Below are 22,871 nucleotides of genomic sequence, written 5' to 3'. Positions count from 1 at the left end.
AATGAAAAAACACCTCCACTTCGCTGATCCTCGACACTGGGGCCCCACAGTGATGTGTGCTCAGCCCCCTCCTGAACTACCTCTTCACCCATGACTGGGTGGCCACACACGCCTCCAACTCAATCATCAGGTTTGCAGACAACAGTAGGTCTGATCATCAACAATGACAAGAAAGCCTACAGCTTGCTCATGTTTCTTGGCCCAAGCAAGTCTCTTCTTCTATTGGTGTCCTTTAGTTGTTCTTTCATTGCATCAATTTGACCATATCTCTACCTTAATCTGACAGATTTTCATGGGGATTGTTTTATTATGCTGATTAGATTTTCACGGTGGCGCAGACATCAACCTGAGGTGGTTAAGATTCACGTACACACATACTCACGCACACACAATAAAAGTGTTGCAACTGCATTGAACAATGAAATATGTACTTACTTACAGCAGATGTGACTCTCAACCCGTGCACTGCACACCCCAGACTCACTGTCATTGTAAATAACTGACTTGCCTAGTTAATTAAAATTTCTTGGTGCACCCATCCCGTTAGCGGGATCTTTTTCGTCAACATCCACGAATTGCAGAGCGCCAAATTCAAATTAAATTACTAAAAATATTTAATTTTCATGAAATCACAAGTGCAATATACCAAAACACAGCTTAGCTTGTTGTTAATCCACTTGGCATATCAGATTTCAAAAAAGCTTTACAGCGAAAGCAAACCAAGCGTTTATGTGAGGACATCTCTCTCAGCAGACAAAACATTACAAACAAAACATTTACATGGGAGAGAAGACTCAGTACAGTGTTTGAGTCACAGGATCCAGAGAACAAAGGTTCAAACATCCAAATGATTCCAGAGAATAGCTACTGGAGCATACGTTTGGAAAACAAAGTATTGAAATCAGTCTCCTACTGTACTTCCCGCTGAACTGAAATCTCTGAAGCTGGGAGTGTTAGTGGATAGTATTTTTCAATGTTGAGAAGAAATGCCACATCCACTCTTTCACTTTTACATTTACTAAGAAACTCTATCCATTCTTTGGCCCATTGTTAGGTTGCAAAGAGGAACTCAATATCTCACCCATCTGACAAGCGATACACTCCTCATGCTGAGAAGTGAACCTGTAAAAGATTGCAGTTGATAGGCAAGGCCATAGCATTGTTTGTTCAGTCTTTTGTTACAACTGCATGTGTGTGTGACTTTATTAGTTACTCTAAAACCCCCAAACTCTCTGTGGTTTTATTAGTTACTCTAAAACCCCCAAACTCTCTGTGGTTTTATTAGTACTCTAATACCCCCAAACTATCTGTGGTCTAATTAGTACTCTAATACCCCCACGCTCTGTGGTTTAATTAGTACTCTAATACCCCCAAACTCTGTGGTTTTATTGGTACTCTAATACCCCCAAACTCTGTGGTTTTATTAGTACTCTTAAAAAACACAAAACAATATGTGGTTTTATTTAACCATGGGGAAAATAACTGATGGGTAGAGTGCAAGGCGGATTATCTTCCATTGTTTGAGTATTTATTTAGCTTTAGTAATTATCAACTGTCAAGATTGAGTTACTTCAATCTTTTACTTATTTTATTTCACAGAAAATTATCCCGAGCGATGTGAGATGGAATGTTTTGCCCTTTTTTTTGTCTAATGTTTTCTAATGTTTTAGATGTAACTGTAAAACTCTACTAAAATCTCTATATTGATTCTATATATACTCAATACTGTAAAGTTAGTAAATATCCCTTGTTACAGAGATGTATGGACTAATGTATTCAGTTTTGTCAAACTCATTTGTCATATTGGTGTTTTTTCATGTTCATATCATACAGTCATAGTTCTTTTAAAAACAAATCATAGAATCACTTTATATCACACACTAATTGAACTAGCATGTTAGAAATGTCTGTAATGAAAAGACGGTCCACCTAGATGTTACACTGAACAACTAACTTCAGGCTTTACAGGGTCAATATATTGTGTCAAAACTCTGGCAATCCAGCTCTCATGCCTGGTCATTGTAAATATAAGCAAAGTTTTACGTGATGGATGATTACCAAAGTTGTCAAAACAACTACATACAAGCCAATAGAAGGTCGTTGTTTTTCTCAATCCTGGTCATCAATAGATCTACATCCAGATACCAAATAAGATCTTGTATTTTTCACAAATCAACATTTAATATTTTAAAACAAAATGATTGTTTAATTTCATACACAAAAATCTATTGAAATAATGAACGACTAATATATTAATACAAATAATGGAACACAACGTAGATGCCTGGTTAGATGACAGCAAAGGATCATACAAATTACTTAATCAAAAATATTAACATAGCTTGATACCATGACAAGCTATTGACAGACAGGGAATATGATCAATTGTGTTTTTCTATGTTGCTGTGATGGACAAAATTGCAATTGGTTTTGCATCGTTGTTCCAGGGTGAGAAAAGTGGCAGGACATCATCCTGATAACTTGGTCCATCAATAAATGAGTAGATGAGTGAACCGTCATCTGCATTAAAGAAAGTCACCTTCCTTTCCTGATAATCTAGATAGATACCAACTTTATCTGGAATACCTTTCTCAAGAATGTGTTCTTCATCCTCCATTGCTTTAAGTCTTTGCCCATTGGAAAGTCTGATTACCCAGAAGCCACCTGTTGGTCTGAAAACCAGCGGCCCCTTCCTGTGAGCCGTTGCCTTGGCAACGCCAAGCACCCAGTCATCCTTCTCCTTCACATTCACCTCCCAGTAACTCTTCCGTGCGCGGCCCATATTGCCCAACACAAAAGGCTCTTCATCAAAACACTTCTCAATGTTAATGTTTCTCTGTGGTGATTCATTAGTCCACTGTAGTGATTTCCCATGTATCTTCAGCTTAGGGTGAGCTGTGTCCACATCCAGACTAACATCCACTGTGGAGAATAGGAAAACAATATATTTTATTCACTCATTATTTTCATTGTAATTTCATCTTCAGTGATTTAAAGCTTAGTTATATAGGACAGAGAAAGTATTTTATTTTATTAGGTATTTTAATTGAGTTGGAAAACAGATTCTGTTGTCACAGCCCATTACCTTCATGTGAGCGTGCTTGATTTATATCTGGAAAAAAATACATTTAAAAAAGAATAGCAATGAGAAATTCAATGTCTCACATATCAGATGAATATTATCTGAAATTATATTGTTTTTTAAAAGAGACGCATTACCCAACTTTGCAGTCTTCTTGATGGATCTTGCTGATGCATCTACAATTGCAATGATAAACCAGAATGAGGTATGGAACACAAAGCTAATAACTGGGAAAGATAATGTGTAACTAACAAAAATATACTGACTGTCACGTTCGTTATCGGACCAAGGCGCAGTGTGGGTTGCGTACATTCTTATTTATTTAAAGAATGAACACTGAACAAACTAACAAAATAACAAAACGAACCGTGAAGCTACAGTGCCTTGCGAAAGTATTATATGGAGACTTGATTACACACAGGTGGATTGTACTTATCATCATTCGTCATTTAGGTCAACATTGGATCATTCAGAGATCCTCACTGAACTTCTGGAGAGAGTTTGCTGCACTGAAAGTAAAAGGGCTGAATAATTTTGCACGCCCAATTTTTCAGTTTTTGATTTGTTAAAAAAGTTTGAAATTTCCAATAAATGTCGTTCCACTTCATGATTGTGTCCCACTTGTTGTTGATTCTTCACAAAAAAATACAGTTTTATATCTTTATGTTTGAAGCCTGAAATGTGGCAAAAGGTCGCAAAGTTCAAGGGGGCCGAATACTTTCGCAAGGCACTGTATATATAACGAGTGTTGACAGGCAACTACACAGACAAAATCCCACAAACACCAAAGGGAAATGGCTACCTAAATATGATCCCCAATCAGAGACAACAATAAACAACTGCCTCTGATTGGGAACCATATCAGGCCACCATAGACATACAAATCACCTAGACCTACAAAACCCTAGACATACCAAAAAACCCTAGACAATACAAAACCTAGTGTACCCACCCTAGTCACGCCCTGACCTAACCAAAATATAAAGAAAACAGAGATATCTAAGGTCAAGGCGTGATACTGACTTAATATTGTGTAAATTGGTGCAAAGTTGGTGCTTAACCAGAAGTTATACAGCATCCTCTGTATTAATGTACAATATTTCTCACCTTTCTTAGGAGATAGTTTGACATGAGTATCTGTCTGTAAAGGGTTTTCTTGCTCTGCAGTTGAGTCATAACCTTCATATCACCAAAACAATAGAATCATGTAAATTAACACTCTTCATCTGAACTATTTTGCCAGACCCTATAACTGCACATGCTCCAAAACCCACCCCCCACCCCACACAAACATTTCCTCCACTATTTATAACATCAAACACTAAAAAATTAAGTGCTGAAGAGTCAGAGATAATGTATTTAAATATACCAACTCATGACTGTCTTCTTTTGTAATAAGTATCCACTAAAAGTATTGAAATGAATAGATTAAAAGCTTACCCTTATTTGTTGAATCCACGGTGCTCTCTACTGTATAAAGTAACATGTAATTTAATAATACATTTTCTTCTTTTGAAAGACAAATATAAATATTTTTATGGAAAGGACAAGAAAACAAACTTACTCTGTTCTGTTTTTGAGCCACAACATCCTGTAAAAGAAAGAAAGAGTTGTGTCTTATTTTGATCCAGTGGTATATGTACTATAGTTGTAATGAATATGGTAGTCAGGGGTAAATTCATGTATTTAGGGTAATGATTTAGGTTTGTATATGCAAGCAACTTTACCATGGTGATGGTGGCTATTGCCATGGAGATGGTGGCTAAACGGTAACAGCTAACAGTCAAATATTCCCCAATACATCACATCATGTATTTAGGGCTAATGATTGAGGGCTGGATTCAATCCATATCGCAGAAGTTTTGCAGATCCACGTTATAGCTCGATTGAATTTTAAAGGCAATGTTCAAGAATTTGCGGAGACTGCATTAACGGTAAATGCTGCATACCGTATGTCGGCTCAATCGGAAAATTGCTTTTACATTTGAACGGGGGATCTTTCACAATACAGATTTAATACAGCCCTTAACTCTCCTTCCAGACTCATATCAAACATCTCCAATCGAAAATCAAATCAAGAGTCGACTTTCAATTCCGCAACAAAGCCTCCTTCACTCACGCCGCCAAACTTACCCTAGTAAAACTGACTATCCTACCGATCCTCGACTTCGGCGATGTCATCTACAAAATTGCTTCCAACATTCTACTCAGCAAACTGGATGCAGTTTATCACAGTGCCATCCGTTTTGTCACTAAAGCACCTTATACCACCCACCACTGCGACTTGTATGCTCTAGTCGGCTGGCCCTCGCTACATATTCGTCGCCAGACCCACTGGCTCCAGGTCATCTACAAGTCCATGCTAGGTAAAGCTCCGCCTTATCTCAGTTCACTGGTCATGATGGCAACATCCATCCGTAGCACGCGCTCCAGCAGGTGTATCTCACTGATCATCCCTAAAGCCAACACCTCATTTGGCCGCCTTTCGTTCCAGTACTCTGCTGCCTATGACTGGAACGAATTGCAAAAATCCCTGAAGTTGGAGACGTTTATCTCCCTCACAAACTTCAAACATCTGCTATCTGAGCAGCTAACCGATCGCTGCAGCTGTACATAGTCTATTGGTAAATAGCCCACCCATTTTCACGTACCTCATCCCCATACTGTTTTTATTTATTTACCTTTCTGCTCTTTTGCACACCAAATATCTCTACCTGTACATGACCATCTGATCATTTATCACTCCAGTGTTAATCTGCAAAATTGTAATTATTCGCCTACCTCCTCATGCCTTTTGCACACAATGTATATAGACTCCCCTTTTTTCTACTGTGTTATTGACTTGTTAATTGTTTACTCCATGTATAACTCTGTGTTGTCTGTTCACACTGCTATGCTTTATCTTGGCCAGGTCGCAGTTGCAAATGAGAACTTGTTCTCAACTAGCCTACCTGGTTAAATAAAGGTGAAAAAAAAAAAAAAAATCTATATCTGAGACAGCTTTACCCATGGTGATGGTGGCTAAATGGTAATAGCTAACAGCCAAATAGTCCCAGAACAACGCTGTGTCTTGTCCTTCTCCAATACTCAGCCACGGCACCTATAAAGACATGACCAGCCTTATTTCACATCTGATAGACCTGATTCACAATGTTAACAAAAACCAAGAGACAAGTGTAAAGGAATCATGATTCCACAAAAACGATGGAAAATGTCTTGAGTACAGAGGAAGGCAAACTTTATCTCTCCTTAATATTTTAATTGGAAAAAGTAACTTGCAATGCCTCTGGTCAGTCTCAAACACAGAATTGTTATTGTGTTACCACCAAAAGAAGTGGGTGATGTTGAATGGTTTTGTGATACGCTCAACTCTGTGGTATTATGCATATTATAACTAACACCTCACATGAATGTCACTTTATTTAAAGTGTCTGTGCACACTCCATAACAGCCTATGACATGGTTATGACACCCATAATTCCATTTAATATATTAATGTGACACAGAGTTTGATCAATTCTATAACGCCCCTGTTATAACATCTGGTACGTAGACACTTATGTAGCATGTAATAACATATGAAATACGTTGTCATGCAGACTGTGTAATATCAGTTGTTATTAAAATGTGACATAAGCACATGTCAGCAGGATGAACAGTTCTCTATAAAACACATTATAACTAGTTTTATAACATCTAATGCCGTTACTCATAACTATTTACAACTACTCATTACATTACATTACTTATGACAAATGTAATAATGTGTTATATAGCTGTTATAAAGGCTTTACTAATGTATGAATAAGGTCACCTATAGTAAACTGTTACCTTTGGGACTCATTGGAACAAGCACTAAAAGTTACCAATTGTGTACAATTATTTGAAGTAAGTACCTGAAAGTACCCACTGATACCTTGTAATGTCCTAGCAAATGTGTAATTTATATACCCGTAGAATAAAGTACTACCCATATCACTTCCTACTGTGCTAGTTCAATTCCAGAGACATTTCAAGAAAGGATTACATTCTAGAAGTGATGAGTTAGTTTTACAAAGGCAGTACTTCAGTTATCATGTTGAAGGCTTGTCATTCATGGATATTTCAAGTTGTCTCATGTCAAAATGATTATTGCTTAACCCACTAGTATAAAAGATAAAAGACACAGTAATAAAACAATAACGCTGAATGGTTAGTCAGCAAGGGGAAGGGGGGGGGAGAGAGAGAGAGAGAGAGAGAGAGAGAGAGAGAGAGAGAGAGAGAGAGAGAGCATCAAGGAAGATTCATTTCAGGACACTATGGTGATTCTTTTTCAGACACTTACCTTGTGTATATATGAATGGCCTGTTTTGTTGTATATGTACCACCTATAGTCTCAAATATTTTTCATTCCAACTTCCCATTTACCAAATTGCTAATGCTAAAGGCTATTGAGTAGCCATACTTATGAAAACAGAAAGATTTGATAATGAAACAGCATGCCCCAGCTCCTTTGGTTAATGTATAACCCGTCAGTTGAACCTTCCAGCAAGAATCACGTAGGGAAACAGGGAGGGTCAAGGTTTTATCAAGACTTCTGTATCTTATTTACTTCCTCATTACAGTACTTTATAGGAAAGCTGCCCCTCCCCATGGCCAGTTTAGTTACTGCAAGCCAAATATATACTCAATGCCAGTGATCCGCAAACCTTTTTGTCCCACGACCCCATTTTGATATTTGAAAATTATCGCCTAAAACAATTCAAATTAACCCCAAAAATGTTTGTTTTTTAAATGCCATTCATACTTTTTTTTATTTGGTGCTGTGGCAGTCAATTGAAAAACATTCTAAAAGTATTTCTGATTTCTGATTTTCTCAACTCACCCCCACATATTTTTAATGTGGGGCTATGTCAGTGAATTGCAAATTAGACTGACATGATCAGTGGCAATTTTAGCATGTAAATATTGGTGTGGCATTTTTTTACTTTTGATTTATGCATGCCAGAAAAGCCACTACACAACATAACAATAAACCATCCATGAATTGCAATATAACAGTGACAAACTGCACACACAACTGTTAGGGCCTACATAAAGCTGTCCCAACAGCAGAGTTCCAACAGCAGTCCCAACACCTTACCACTGCTACACCTGGCTATCAGCAGAGCCTTGTCTGGTAGCGAAACAGTTCATTCAGCCTCATTTACTGCCTTTTAAAAAAGCATAGCTGATATGGCTGACTTGCTAAACAGATGTGGTGTCTTCTTGCAATTGAGATGTGCAAACTATTGCATAAGGGGACAATGAGCGGATAAGAGGCAATCCATAACATTGATCAAGACATTAATGAGCGAGCTCGGACTGACGTAGTCAATATAACTATTTGTTCAGCACTTTTGAAATGTACTGCGACAGAATTGAGAACATGGGCCGTTCTTACAGTGTTCTCTCTGACAACCCATTCATATGTGTGGTCTATAAGCAGACAATGAAAGCTCTTACAATATTTGATGGTAACCTTTCTCTAAAACAGGCTATAGGCTGAATGTGCACCACTAAGTCAGAACAGTAGGCTAAGTTATGAGGGGAAAAGGGAGCAAATTATTATGGTGAAGCACATGGGCTACTAACACAACATACATTGTTTACAAACTGATATGTTACCTGTATTAAAATAACATGCAAAACAGACCCCCAAAAAATAGGTGGTGGATCACCTGTCGTGGCTTCTGCCCCACCTGCCCTGAACAAAGGGTCCCCACTGGACATGATGTGTCTTATCTCACCGGCACTAATGAGATGGTTGTGCTTTATGCATGTCGTGTTGGAGCTTCTCAAAGTCAGAGGGGGTTGTCGACAGTGCGCAACTCATCTCTGCTGTCACATCCAACCTGGATCGATATTTGGTTTTAAAGCAGATGAGAGCATTGAGTCAAGCTTCACACAGATATGGCCTGGCGAAGGGTACCATGAGTTTTATAGTGCTTTCACGACAACAGGGAACTCAGACAAATACGAGGTCAAATCATAATGTCAGTAATCTTCAAGTCGGAAAGACAGAGCATTAATATATTAACAAATAATATGGACACAACGTTGATACCTGATTACATGACAGCCAATGAACATAGAAAGTTATCCACAATTCTGGATATTACTTAATAAAAAATGTTTTGCATAGCTTTAAACCATGACAAGCTATTGACAGACAGGGAATGCGATCATTTGTGTTTTTCTATGTTGCTGTGAAGGGCAAAATTGTGATTGGTTTTGCATCATTGTTCCCAGGTGAGAAAAGTGGCAGGACATCATCCTGATAACTTGGTCCATCAATAAATGAGTAGATGAGTGAACCGTCATCTGCATTAAAGAAAGTCACCTTCCTTTCCTGATAATCTAGATAGATACCAACTTTATCTGGAATACCTTTGTCAAGAACGTGTTCTTCATCCTCCATGGCTTTAAGTCTTTGTCCATTGGAAAGTCTGATTACCCAGAAGCCATTAGTTGGACTGAAAGCCAACGGCCCCTTCCTGTTAGCTGTTGTCTTGGCAACGCCAAGCACCCAGTCATCCTTCTCCTTCACATTCACCTCCCAGTAAGTCTTCAAAGGACGGCCCATTTTGCCCAACACAAAAGGCTCTTCATTAAAACAGTTCTCAATGTCAATGTTTCTCTGTGGTGATTCATTAGTCCACTGTAGTGATTTCCCATTTATCTTCAGCTTAGGGTGAGCTGTGTCCACATCCAGACTAACATCCACTGTGGAGAATAGGAAAACAATATATTTTATTCACTCATTATTTTCATTGTAATTTAACCTTCAGTGATTTAAGTATTAGTGTTATATTTTATTTTAGTAAGTATTTTAATTTAGTTGGTAGTTGGCAGAGCCCATTACCTTCATGTGAGCGTGCTTGATTTATATCTGGAGAAATATATATATATATATATATATATTTTAATATATACTCTACATTAATATATACTCTACATTAGTATCACATTTCATATTAATATTTTCTGAAATTATATTGTATTTAAAAGAGATGCATTACTGAACTCGTGTAGAATATTCCTCACCTTTTTTTGGAGATAGTTTGAGCTGAGTTTCTGACTGTGAAGGGTTTTCTTTGTCTGCAGTTGAGTCATAACATTCATATCAACAAAATAATAGAATTCTCCTTAAGTAATTTAAATAAACATTCTTCCTCTGAAATATTTTGTCAGATCCTATGCTTTCCATCAATGTCATGTTTTTGTTGTTTATTAGTTAACAAATGTTAGGTTAAAACTTCAAACACCAACATATTAAATCCTTATGAGTCCGAGATCATGTATTTAAATATACCAACTGATGACTATCTTTTTGTAAAACATTTCCACAAAAAATATTTACATTAAGAGATTAATAGCTGACCCTTCGTTGTTGAATCCACCGGGCTCTGTACTATATAAAGGAATATAGTGTTGAATAATACATTTTCTTCTTTTGAAAGACAAATATCCATATTTTTATGGCAAAGACAAGAAAACTAACTTACTCTGTTCTTCTGTTTTTGATTCCAAACATCCTGTAAATGAAGGAAACAGTTTTTGACCCAGTGGTATATGTACTACAGTTTTTGACCCAGTGGTATATGTACTATAGCTGTAATCAATATTGTAGTCAGGTGTAAATTCATGTATTTAGGGTAATGATTTAGGTTTGTATACGCGAGCAAGCTCTACCCATGGTGATAGTTGCTATTGCCATGGTGATGGTGGCTATTGCCATGGTGATGGTGGCTAAATGGTAACAGCTAACAGTCAAATATTCCCCAATATATCACATAATGCATTTAGGGGTAAAGATTGAGGGCTAGATTCAATCCATATTGCAGAATTATTGGGGATCGGCGTTATGGCTTGATAGAAATTTAACTGCAATGTTCCAGAATTTGCGGCGACTGCATTCACGGTAAATGCTGCATACCGTATGTCGGCTCAATCGGAAATTTGCTTTTAAATTTGAATGTGTATCTTCCACGATATGGATTGAATCCAGCCCTTAAGTATATATCTGAGACAGCTTTACCCATGGTGATGGTGGCTAAATGGTAATAGCTAACAGCCAAATAGTCCCAGAACAACGCTGTGTCTTGTCCTTCTCCAATACTCAGCCACGGCACCTATAAAGACATGACCAGCCTTATTTCACATCTGATAGACCTGATTCACAATGTTAACAAAAACCAAGAGACAAGTGTAAAGGAATCATGATTCCACAAAAACTATGGTTCTTGAGTTCTTGAGTTGGGAGGAAGGCAAACTTGATCTATTATTAATTTTTGTAATTGGTGAAAGTAACTTTCAATGCCTCTGGTCAGTCTCAAACGCAGAATTGTTATTGTGTTACCATCAAAAGAAGTGGATGATGTTGAATGGTTTTGTGATACGCTCAACCCAGTACATTCATAACTGTTTTATAGCACCTCAAATGAATGTCACTTTATTTAAAGTGTCTGTGCACACTCCATAACAGCCTATGACATGTTTATGACACCCATAATTGCAATTAATATATTAATGTGACACAGAGTTTGATCAATTCTGGTACGTAGACACTTATGTAGCATGTAATAACATATGAAATAAGTTGTCATGAAGACTGTGTAATATCAGTTGTTATTAAAAGGTGACATAAGCACATATGACAACAGTTTTATAACATCTTATGCCATTACTCATAACTATTTACAACTACTCATTACATTACTTATGACAAATGTAATAATGTGTTATATAGCTGTTATAAAGGCTTTATTGAATAAGGTCACCTAAAGTAAACTGTTACTTTGGGACTCAATGGAACACGCAGTAAAATGCATTTGGTATCAGGTAGTTATCAATTGGGTACAGTTATTTGAAGTAAGTACCAGAATGTACCCATTGATACCTTAACATGTCCTAGCAAATGTGTAATTTAAATACTGTAAAAGAAGTACTACCCATCACTTTCTACTGTGCTAGTTCAATTCCAGAGACATTTGAAGAAAGGATTACGTTCTAAACGTGAGTATTTCGTTTCAGAAAGGCAGTATAGTTATCCTGATGAATGTGTTCTGTTTTAGAGATATTTCAAGTTGCCTCGTATCAAAAGGATTATTGTTTAAAACATTAGTATAATAGTTCTAAGACCCAGTAATAAAACAATAACGCTGAGTGAATCAAAGAAGATTGATTTCAAGACCATATGGTGATTATCTTTCAGACACTTACCTTGTGTACAAAACCTGTCCTGTTATGTTGTATATGTACCACTATAGTCTCAAATATTATTCATACCAAGTACACATTTACCAACTTACTAATGCTAAATGCTAGCGAGTGGCCATAATTACGAGAACAGAAAGATTTGATAATGAGACAGCATGCCCCAGCTCCTTTGGTTAATGTATAACCCGTCAGTTGAACCTTCCAGCAAGAATCACGTAGGGAAACAGGGAGGGTCAAGGTTTTATCAAGACAGCATTATCTTATTTACTTTGTCAGTACAGTACTTTATAGGAAAGCTGCCTCTCTCTCATGGCCAGTTTAGTTACTGGAAGCATTATATATACCAGGGGTTCCCAAACTTTTTTGGCCCACGACCCCATTATGATATCTGAAAAGAATTGCGACCCCAACCATGTAAAAAAACATGCTATTAACAGCCTTTTTTTACTTTATATTTTGGGGCTATGGCAGTCAATTTAAAAACATTCTAACAGTGTTTCTGAATGTCTTCTCAACTCACCATCACATATTTTTAATGTGGGGCTGTGACAAATCAGTCTGACATGATGTATCTCACCAGCACTAATGAGATGGCTTTATGCATGTCGCGCTGGAGCTTCTCAAAATCAGGGGATGTGGTCGATAGTGCGCACCTCATCTCTGCTGTCACATCCAACCTGGATCTATATTTGGTTTTAATGCAGATGAGAACACTGAATCTAGCTTCACACAGATATGAGCTGCTGAAGGGTACAATGTATTTTATTGTCCTTCTAAGACAACATGGACCTCGAGGTCAAATCATGACGTCATTGACTTTCAAGTTGGATATTCATGCTCTAGAAAAAGGCCTGAGTTGTCGAGTTAGAATTCCGAGTTGAATGACCGTTCAAATTGTTCAGGTCAGGTACTCCGAGAGAGAGAAGGAGAGAATTAGAGAACGCACACTTAGATTCACACAGGACACCGAATTGGACAGGAGAAGTACTCCAGATATAACAAACTGACCCCAGCCCCCGACACATAAACTACTGCAGCATAAATACTGGAGGCTGAGACAGGAGGGGTCAGGATACACTGTGGCCCCATCCGAGGACACCCCCAAACAGGAAGGATATAACCCCACCCACTTTGCCAAAGCACAGCCCCCACACCACTAGAGGGATATCTTCAACCACCTAGTCCGCTATGCAATCTGGTTTCAGAGCTGGTCATGGGTGCACCTCAGCCACGCTCAAGGTTCTAAACGACATCATAACCGCCATCGATAAAAGGCATTACTGTGCAGCCGTATTCATCGACCTAGCCAAGGCTTTCTGTCAATCACAAAATTCTTATTGGCAGACTCGATGGCCTTGGTTTCTCAAATGATTGCCTCGCCTGGTTTACCAACTACTTCTCTGATATAGTTCAGTGTGTCAAATCGGAGGGCCTGTTGTCTGGACCTCTGACAGTCTCTATGGGGGTGCCACAGGATTCAATTCTCGGGCCGACTCTCTTTTCTGTATACATCAATTATGTTACTCTTGCTGCTGGTGATTCTCTGATCCACCTCTATGCAGACAACACTGTTACGAATCCCTTTTGGCCCGACAGTCTAGGGGGGGATGGTAATGAGACTCGTAACATAACTCATGCAAATTATTATTGTGACAAAGGAAAAGTATGAACGAAATAAGCACGACAACTGAAATCTACCGTCAAACTTTAGGTTTATTTATAAACACACGGTAATGGGGGGAGCAGGAAAAGGGGCTGGGCTGGACCCAAGGAAAGAAACAATAAGTATTCAAAAACACCCCTAAGCTAGACTAGCCTACTTTAACAACAGCTAACTAACCAAAAATACAGTGGGTGGTCCGCCCAGTTCTAACTAGTGTATTTAACAAAGTTCACCTACGGGTAGTGTATGCCCATGGGCGACTTGTCTTGGTTTCCCCCTTTTCCACCAGCAATCAAACACAAACACCATAACCAAAAACAATACTCACAGGTGATGACAAAGTGCTATGAGGTGCTTAAACAAAAGAGAGGTTACGACACAAAGCGAGAGTGAATCACAGAGACCTACAGACATGGCATTTACAGAGAGATTGAGCTGAGCTGAGCTGAGCTCTAGAACAAACAAATGATGGGGTTTTTAAACCATGGGGAAGGAACTGTGATAGGTCAGGAAATAGGAGGAGGTGTGTCTTCTGATTGATGATTGATTGTTGACTGATTGGGGAGTGATGATTTTCACCTGTGAGGGGAGAAGGAGAGAAAAGAAACACACACACAGGATACACACACACACAGGATAACTGTATCCGTAACAAACACCATTCTGTATACTTCTGGCCCCTCCTTGGACACTGTGTTAACTAACCTCCAGACGAGCTTTAATGCCATACAACTCTCCCTCCGTGGCCTCCAACTGCTCTTAAATGCAAGTAAAACTAAATGCATGCTTTTCAATCGATCGCACCTGCTCGCACGTCCAGCATCACTACTCTAGACAGCTCTGACTTAGAATACGTGGACAACTACAAATACCTAGGTGTCTGGTTAGACTGTAAACTCTCCTTCCTGACTCATAATAAGCATCTCCAATCCAAAATTAAATCTAGAATCGACTTCCTATATCACAACAAAGCATCCTTCACTCATGCTGCCAAACATACCCTCGTAAAACTGACCATCCTACCGATCCTTGACTTCGGTGATGTCATCTATAAAATAGCCTCCAACACTCTACTCAACAAACTGGATGCAGTCTATCACAGTGCCATCCGTTTTGTCACCAAAGACCCATACACTACCCACCATTGCGACCTGTACGCTCTCGTTGGTTGGCCCTCGCTTCATACTCGTCGCCAAACCCACTGGCTACAGGTTATCTACAAGTCTCTTCTAGGTAAAGCCCCGCCTTATCTCAGCTCACTGGTCACCATAGCAGCACTGACTTGTAGCACGCGCTCCAGCAGGTATATCTCACTGGTCACCCCCAAAGCCAATTCCTCCTTTGGTTGTCTTTCCTTCCAGTTCTCTGCTGCCCATGACTGGAACGAATTGCAAAAATTTCTGAAGCTGGAGACTCACATCTCCCTCACTAGCTGTAAGCACCAGCTGTCAGAGCAGTTTACAGATCACTGCACCTGTTCTTAGCCTATATGTAGACAGCCCATCTATCTACCTACCTCATCCCCATACTGGCATTTATTTATTTATTTTGCTCCTTTGCAACCCAGTATCTCTACCTGCACATTCATCTTCTGCCAATCTACCATTCCAGTGTTTAATTGCTATATTGTAATTACTTCGCCACCATGGCCTATTTATTTCCTTAACATACCTCATTTGCACTCACTGTATATAGACTTTTTGTTTTCTTTTGTAAGTTGAACTTAATCCAAGCAAGGAAACTTTCCAGCAAAAATCACGTAGGTAAACTGGGAGGCTCCATGTTATATCAACACAACAGGATCTTATTGACTTACTCAGTACAGTGCTTTATAGGAAAGTGATTCTTGCTGGAAAGTTCAAATTACTGGTTACACATTGACCAGAATAGCTGCAGTATGTTGTCTCTTTATCAAATCCAGAAGAAGTCGCGACCTCTAGTTTGTGAACCGCTTACTTAATGACGATTCAGGTATGCAGCTGAATGAGAAACAGTGTAAGATTTGGCTGGTTGACTGCTTAACCAGCATGGCTACCACAGCATTCTATAGTGATATGCCATCCCATCTGGTTTGTGCTTAGTGAGACTATAATTGTTTTTTCAACAGGACAATGACCCAAAACACACCTCCAGGCTGTGTAAGGGCTATTTGACCAAGGGGAGTGATGGAGTGCTGCATCAGATGACCTGGCCTCCACAATCACCTGACATCAACCCAATTGAGATGGTTTGAGATGAGTTCGACCGGAGAGGGAAGGAAAAGCAGCCAACAAGTGCCCAGCACATGCGGGAACTCCTGTTGAAAAAGCATTCCAGGTGAAGCTGGTTGAGAGAATGCCAAGAGTGTGCAAAGCTGTCATCAAGGATTATGATGGCTACTTTGAAGAATCTCAAATATAATATATATTTTGATTTGTTTAACACTTATTTGGTCACAACATGATTCCATATGTGATATTTCATAGTTTTGATGTCTTCACTATTATTCAGCAATTTTGAAAATAGTACAACTAAAGAAAAACCCTTCAATGAGTAGGTGAGTCCAAATGTTTGACTGGTACTGTTCCAAACTAGACATTATTTGTCTTTTTACCTACACGTGCAAACACCGTCAGATGGAATTCATAGCAAGCAGTGGACTGGGTTATTCAGATGTGATAAAATAGAACAGAACAGATGTACTGGAATGATATTCACTCTCATGGGATGGGTTTACAAAAATACATACCCCCCCCCCCCAATAAGCCACGAATATGACTGCATTGAAGCATAGAGTGCAATCAGAAAGTATTCCCACCCCTTGACCTTTTACACATTTTGTTGTGTTACAAAGTGTGATAAAAATTCTCTACTGTCAAAGTGGAAGAATATATATATATATTTTTTTTTTAATTAATGGAAAATAAAACACGTTTATTTTGATTACATTGGATAAGTATTCAACCCCCTGAGTCAAAACATGTTAGAATCACCTTTGGCAGCAATTACAGCTTTGAGTCTTTCAGGGTAAGTCTCTAAGAGCTTTGCAGGCCTGGATTGTGCAATATTTGCCCATTATTCTTAAAGAAAATCTTTAAGCTCTGTCAAGTTGGTTGTTGATCATTGCTAAACAGCCATTTTCATGTCTTGCCATAGATTTTCAAGCAGATATAGTCAAAATTGTTACTATGTAACTATGGAATATTCTGTGTTGTCTTGTTAAGCAACTCCAGTGTAGATTTGACTTTGGGTTTTAGGGTATTTTCCTGCTGAAAGCTGCATTTGTCTGTTGGAGAACAGACTGAACCTGTTGGAGAACAGACTGAACCTGTTGGAGAACAGACTGAACCTGTTGGAGAACAGACCGAACCTGTTGGAGAACAGACTGAACCTGTTGGAGAACAGACCGAACCACCATTACGCTGTCTGTGCTTAGCTCCTTTCCATTATTTAACTTTTTTTTTATCCAGGGGCAGCAGGTAGCCTAGTGGTTAGAGCTTTGGGCCAGAAACTGAAAGGTTTCCTTGAGCAATGGAAAAATCTGTCATTCGGCCCCTGAACAAGGCAGACAACCCACGGTTCCTAGGCTGTCATTGTAAATAAGAATTTGTTCTTAACTGACTTGCCTAGGTAAATCAAGGTTAAAGAAAATAAATCTGGTCCTAGTCAATGAAAAGCATACCCATAACATGATGCAACCACCACTGTGCTTGAAAATATGAAGAGTGGTACTCAGTGATGTGTTGTGTTGGATTTGCCCCAAACATAATGCTTTGTATTAAAGACCAAAATATACTTTCTTTGCCACATTTTTGCAGTTATAAATGTAGTGCCTTTTTACAAATAGAATCTCTGTTTTTGAATAAATGTATTCTCTCCAGGCTTCCGTCTTATCGATCCGGCGTTTAAGGCAAGGGTTCTCAAACCTCTGCCCAGGACCCTAAGCCGTTCCATGTATTGTAACTGTTCCACAGCTAGCACACCTGATTCAAATTGTCAACTAATCCTCAAGCCCTTGACTAGGTGAATCAAGTGAGTTAGTTCAGGGCTACTACAAAATTGTGAAATGTTCTTGATCCATCCTGTTTTTTCCTACATAGTCATTAAACTCTGTTTTAAAGTCACCTTCCTCTCCAGCAACTGACTTAGGAAGGACACCTGTATCCTTGTAGTGACTGGGTGTAAAAGTGTAATTAATAACTTCACCATGCTCAAAGGGATGCATATTCACCAATAGGTGCCCTCCTTTGCGAGGCATCAAACACCCCCCTGTCTTTGTGGTCAAATCTCTGCTTGAAATGTACTAAGTGATTGTGGGACCTCACAGATCATTGTATTTGTGTAGTCCAGAGATGGAGTAGTCATTGAATAATCATGTTAACCCCTATTATTGCACACGAAGTCCATGCAAAGTATTATGGGATTTGTTCATCCAGAATTTATTTAGGCTTGCCATAACAAAGGGCTTGAATACTCAATATATTTCAGCTTTTTATTTTTAATTAGTTTGTAAACCTTTCTTAAAAACAAAATTTTACTTTGACGTTATGGGTAGATCAGTCACACAAACTGTAACAAAACAAAATGTGTAAAAAGTGAACAGGAATTAATATTTTCTGAAGGCACTGTATATCATGTGTTTTATGCCTCCTGTCATCAAGGCAGTAAAATACTCTCTGGGACAGATTCACGAAATGTTTGCTCCTGTGAGAATTTAGCACCTTTTAGTTTTGTGAAACCATGAAAGTTGACACAGTCTTGTCTCTCTGACATTCTCAAGAGTCTTGAATTAGATTATATTTGATGTGTAAAGCTTCAACATCATCAAAATATGTACTGGTTATTATAGGTTTCACATTTATGTGGCTTTTGTTTGTAGAAATTTTGTCGTGTCACACAAACACAAAGACACTTCCACATTCATGTAGAAATTATGACAAACAACCATATTACATTTTTAATTGTTTGTTTTTTTCCATTTTTTTTCCAATATTGGACCAGAAACAATCAAGTTATTTAGTCTTTTTGTGAATTCCAAGATCTTCATAATCACTCTTCGAAACTGATTTTTTCTTAAGACATGTCTTAAGACATTTCAGTGAGGTTAAGTTTCCTTCTCATTAAAAAATAATACAATATAGTACAATATAGTACCATGTTTCTTCTCTTTACCAGTAGAAAACATGTAGATGTTACAGAGTACAGACAAATGGAACAAATGAGAGAGGGGAAAGGGAGCAACCCTGATTGTGAAAAAGGCGATAAAACTAAGTCAAACATACTAGTTTTCCTCAGATTTGTCCTCACACACACTCACAGTTATAACCACATGAAGAGAGACTATATCTTAGTTTTCCTCAGATTTGTCCTCACACACACTCACAGTTATGACCACATGAAGAGAGACTATATCTTAGTTTTCCTCAGATTTGTCCTCACACACACTCACAGTTATAACCACATGAAGAGAGACTATATCTTAGTTTTCCTCAGATTTGTCCTCACACACACTCACAGTTATAACCACATGAAGAGAGACTATGTCTTAGTTTTCCTCAGATTTGTCCTCACACACACTCACAGTTATAACCACATGAAGAGAGACTATGTCTTAGTTTTCCTCAGATTTGTCCTCACACACACTCACAGTTATAACCACATGAAGAGAGAGACAAACGTTTCATACTGAACAAGGAACACTGATCTTACATTTGAGCCGCAACCCATTTTCTTTTCACAGACAAAAATTTCCCCCTGCTTCCATGTCTTTTCTCACCCAGTGAAATCAGTTGTGGCTGCTGAGGGTTGGGCAGCTCATAATAACGGCTGGAACAGAGCAAAGGGAATGGCATCAAACCATGTGTTTGATGTATTTGATAGTATTCCACCTAATCCGCTCCAGCAATTACCACAAGCCCTTCCTCCCCAATTAAGGTGCCACCAACCTCCTGTGAGTCAATTTGATTTAGGTGTTGCCCTTTTGGCATATCACCAGACTATCTGATCAGGGCTTTGAGAAAGAGATACAGGAAGCAAACAGGAAGGGACACAACATGTGTTTGACGAGATGTTAGGAAACTGATGATTGGTGCCAGCTTTCGGCCACTGTTGGCTAAAGCCGAGCCAACCCAAGGATGGCAAGTAAGCTTTTATTCATCATCATCATCATCGTCGTCGTCGTCATCGTCATCTTCGTCGTCATCGTCGTCATCATCGTCATCGTCGTCATCCTCATCGTCATCATCATCGTCGTCATCATCATCATCATCATCATCGTCGTCGTCATCATCATCATCGTCATCATCATCATCATCTGGATCAATCTTTCCGGACAGCACATCCTCGATCCAGTCCTCAAGCTCATCAGCAGTGGGCATGTCCTCATCATCATCCATCTCCATCCACACACTGTCGGCCTATGAGGGAACACACACACAGTGAAATCTCAATTTGAATGTCACGAAACAAGATGGAGACTAAGTCTGCACAAGACAGAAAGACACTTTGATTCAAGAGAGGCTTGGATGAGAAGACAGTGAGAGTAGACCATCAAAAACCTAATGTTCCCAGAGAAGATGGGTGGATGGATGGATGGATGGATGGATGGATGGATGGATGGATAGAAGAGAGAAGAGGATAACACAAAGGAGACGACAGAGACAAAGTAGGTGGGAAGATCAGACTTACATCTTCCACATCCACAACACCGATCTGAGGGGAACCGAGGTCAATGCCGAAGGTCTTCTCCCAGTAGGGCACAAGCTAAAAAGAGAGAGGGAGGTAGAGAGGGGAGATAGAGAGAGAAAATAAACATATTAAAATACTAAATATAGGCTTATTCTGAGTCTTGGAAACCACAATTTAAAGTTCTGCTTTTCAAGTCCTTAGTGTATCTATTGGACATTTCTAATATTCCCTTGTTAGACTAGTCGATACACATACAGGTGCAAAATTAATCATCTTGATCACATAATGAGTAGTTATTTGGGATTACGAAATGATTGCAGGATTCAGTGATTCGACACTGTCCAACTCCAATTTAGTCAGTCTCAAACACATGCAGCATATTCAGACGCCTTTACTTCCTCCACATTTTGTTACGTGACAGCCTCATTCTAAAAGGTATCAAATCGTTTTCTATTTCTATTTCAATCTACACACAATACCACATAATGGCAAAGCAAAAAACAGGTTTTTAGAGATTTTTTCAAATGCATAAAAAAAACTGAAATGTCGTATTTACATAAGTATTCAGACCCTTTACTCAGTACTTTGTTGAAGCACCTTTGGCAGCGATTACAGCCTTGAGTATTCTTGGGTATGCCTCCAGAGTGGCACAGCAGTCTAAGGCATTGCATTGCAGTGCTAGAGGTGTCACTACAGAACCTGGTTCGTACCCAGGCTGTGTCACAACCTGCCGTGATCGGGTGGTGACAATCAAGTACCATAGGGTGGTGACAATTGGCCCAGCCAGGTTAGTGGAGGGATTGGCCGTGGGGGTAGGCAGTCATTGCAAATAAGAATTTGTTCTTAACCTCACTAGGGTTTGTGGGATGGTAGTTTGGGATGGTAGGTTTGTGGGATGGTAGTGCCCCACCTCGTCAACAGGGCTCCAAATTCAAAACAATAGAAATCCCATAATTAAAATTCCTCAAACATACATGTATTTCACAATTTTAAAGATACACTTGTTGTAAATCCAGTCATAGTGTCCGATTTCAAAAAGGCTTTACGACGAAAGCAAACCAACCGATTATGTTAGGTCAGAGCCAAGTCACAGAAAAACACAGCCATTTTTCCAGCCAAAGAGAGGAGTCACAAAAAGCAGAAATATAGATCAAATGAATTACTAACCTTTGATGATCTTCATCAGATGACACTTCATGTTACACAAGACATGTATGTTTTGTTCGGTAAAGTTCATATTTCTATCCAAAAATCTGAGTTTACATTGGCGCGTTATGTTCAGTAGTTCCAAAACATCCGGTGAATTTGCAGAGAGCCACATCAATTTAGAAACATTTATAAAAGATACAACTGTTATGCATGGAATTTTAGATCCCCTTCTCCTTAATGCAACCGCTGTGTCAGATTTCAAAAAAACTTCACGGAAAAAGCAAACCATGCAATAATCTGAGTACGGCGCTCAGACGACAAATCAAGCCAAACAGATATCCGCTATGTTGGAATCAAAAGGAGTCAGAAATAGCATTATAAATATTCACTTACCTTTGATGATCTTCATCAGAATGCACTCCCAGGAATCCCAGTTCCACAATAAATGTTTGTTTTGTTCGATAATGTCCATCATTTATGTCCATATTCCTCCTTGTTGTCCACGCGTTCAGTACACAATCTAACCTCACGACACGCGTGCAAGTCCAGCGGAAGGTACGGAAGAAAAGTCCAAAAAGTTATATTACAGTCCGTAGAAACATGTCAAACGAAGTATAGAATCAATCTTTAGGATGTTTTTAACATAAATCTCAATAATGTTCCAACCGGAGAATTCCTTTGTCTGTAGAATTGCAATGGAACAGAGCTCGCTCTCATATGAACGTGCGAGACTGAGCTTGTGCCTCTCTGGCAGATCTCTAACTCATTCCCCTCTCATTCTTCCCCACTTCTCAGTAGAAGCATCAAACACGGTTCTAAAGACTGTTGACATCTAGTGGAAGCCTTAGGAATTGCAATTTGACCCCATAGACACTGTGTATTCGATAGGCCAAGAGTTGAAAAACTACAAACCTCAGATTTCCCACTTCCTGGTTGGATTTTTTCTCAGGTCTTTGCCTGCCATATGAGTTCTGTTACACTCACAGACATCATTCAAACAGTTTCAGAGTGTTTTCTATCCAAATCTATAATTATATGCATATTCTAGCTTTTATGGCTGAGTAGCAGGCA

At 38.9% G+C, this 22,871-nt stretch overlaps 2 protein-coding genes across 6 annotated transcripts in view; both read right to left on the bottom strand.

The window, feature by feature from the left end:
- Positions 1-661: 661 nt before the first annotated feature.
- Positions 662-12,521, bottom strand: LOC135510389 (butyrophilin subfamily 1 member A1-like). Of its 5 annotated transcripts, XM_064931267.1 has the most exons (14): positions 12,326-12,521; positions 11,142-11,235; positions 10,609-10,638; positions 10,485-10,514; positions 10,148-10,201; positions 9,966-9,992; positions 7,407-9,826; positions 6,089-6,182; positions 4,647-4,673; positions 4,523-4,552; positions 4,190-4,261; positions 3,220-3,258; positions 3,086-3,112; positions 664-2,922 (listed from the first exon to the last, which is right to left on the bottom strand). In XM_064931267.1, the coding sequence occupies exons 8-14, from the start codon at positions 6,090-6,092 to the stop codon at positions 2,396-2,398; spliced, it is 726 nt and encodes a 241-aa protein (XP_064787339.1). In that variant the 5' UTR covers positions 6,093-6,182; positions 7,407-9,826; positions 9,966-9,992; positions 10,148-10,201; positions 10,485-10,514; positions 10,609-10,638; positions 11,142-11,235; positions 12,326-12,521; the 3' UTR covers positions 664-2,395. The 5 variants fall into 5 exon arrangements, 4 of the variants coding, with proteins under 4 accessions (XP_064787342.1, XP_064787339.1, XP_064787340.1 ...); XM_064931270.1 differs by lacking the exon at positions 4,190-4,261 and having other exon boundaries at positions 662-2,922; XR_010451114.1 differs by lacking the exon at positions 6,089-6,182 and having other exon boundaries at positions 684-2,922.
- A 6,111-nt stretch (positions 12,522-18,632) lies between these two features.
- Positions 18,633-22,871, bottom strand: part of LOC135510382 (calsequestrin-1-like) — a 31,291-nt gene continuing 27,052 nt past the window's right edge. The window contains exons 10-11 of the mRNA XM_064931257.1: positions 20,652-20,726; positions 18,633-20,380 (exon numbers count right to left, since the gene is read on the bottom strand). Coding sequence (XP_064787329.1) covers positions 20,114-20,380; positions 20,652-20,726 — 342 coding nt within the window. The 3' untranslated portion in view covers positions 18,633-20,113. The remainder of the gene's footprint in view (positions 20,381-20,651; positions 20,727-22,871) is intronic.

Source organism: Oncorhynchus masou, chromosome 23 (genome assembly GCF_036934945.1).
Source record: "Oncorhynchus masou masou isolate Uvic2021 chromosome 23, UVic_Omas_1.1, whole genome shotgun sequence".
Classification (NCBI taxonomy): Eukaryota; Metazoa; Chordata; class Actinopteri; order Salmoniformes; family Salmonidae; genus Oncorhynchus; species Oncorhynchus masou.
The sequence above is the reverse complement of the archived record's forward strand: the minus strand, read 5'-3'. Positions and strand labels throughout refer to the sequence as shown.

Excerpts from the sequence above, each read along its gene's own strand:
- LOC135510389 (XM_064931267.1), bottom strand. Across the intron at positions 4,553-4,646 it reads TGGCTCAAAAACAGAACAGA|TAGAGAGCACCGTGGATTCA; the intron begins GTAAGTTTGTTT and ends TACTTTATACAG. Across the intron at positions 4,262-4,522 it reads CGTGGATTCAACAAATAAGG|GTTATGACTCAACTGCAGAG; the intron begins GTAAGCTTTTAA and ends GGTGATATGAAG.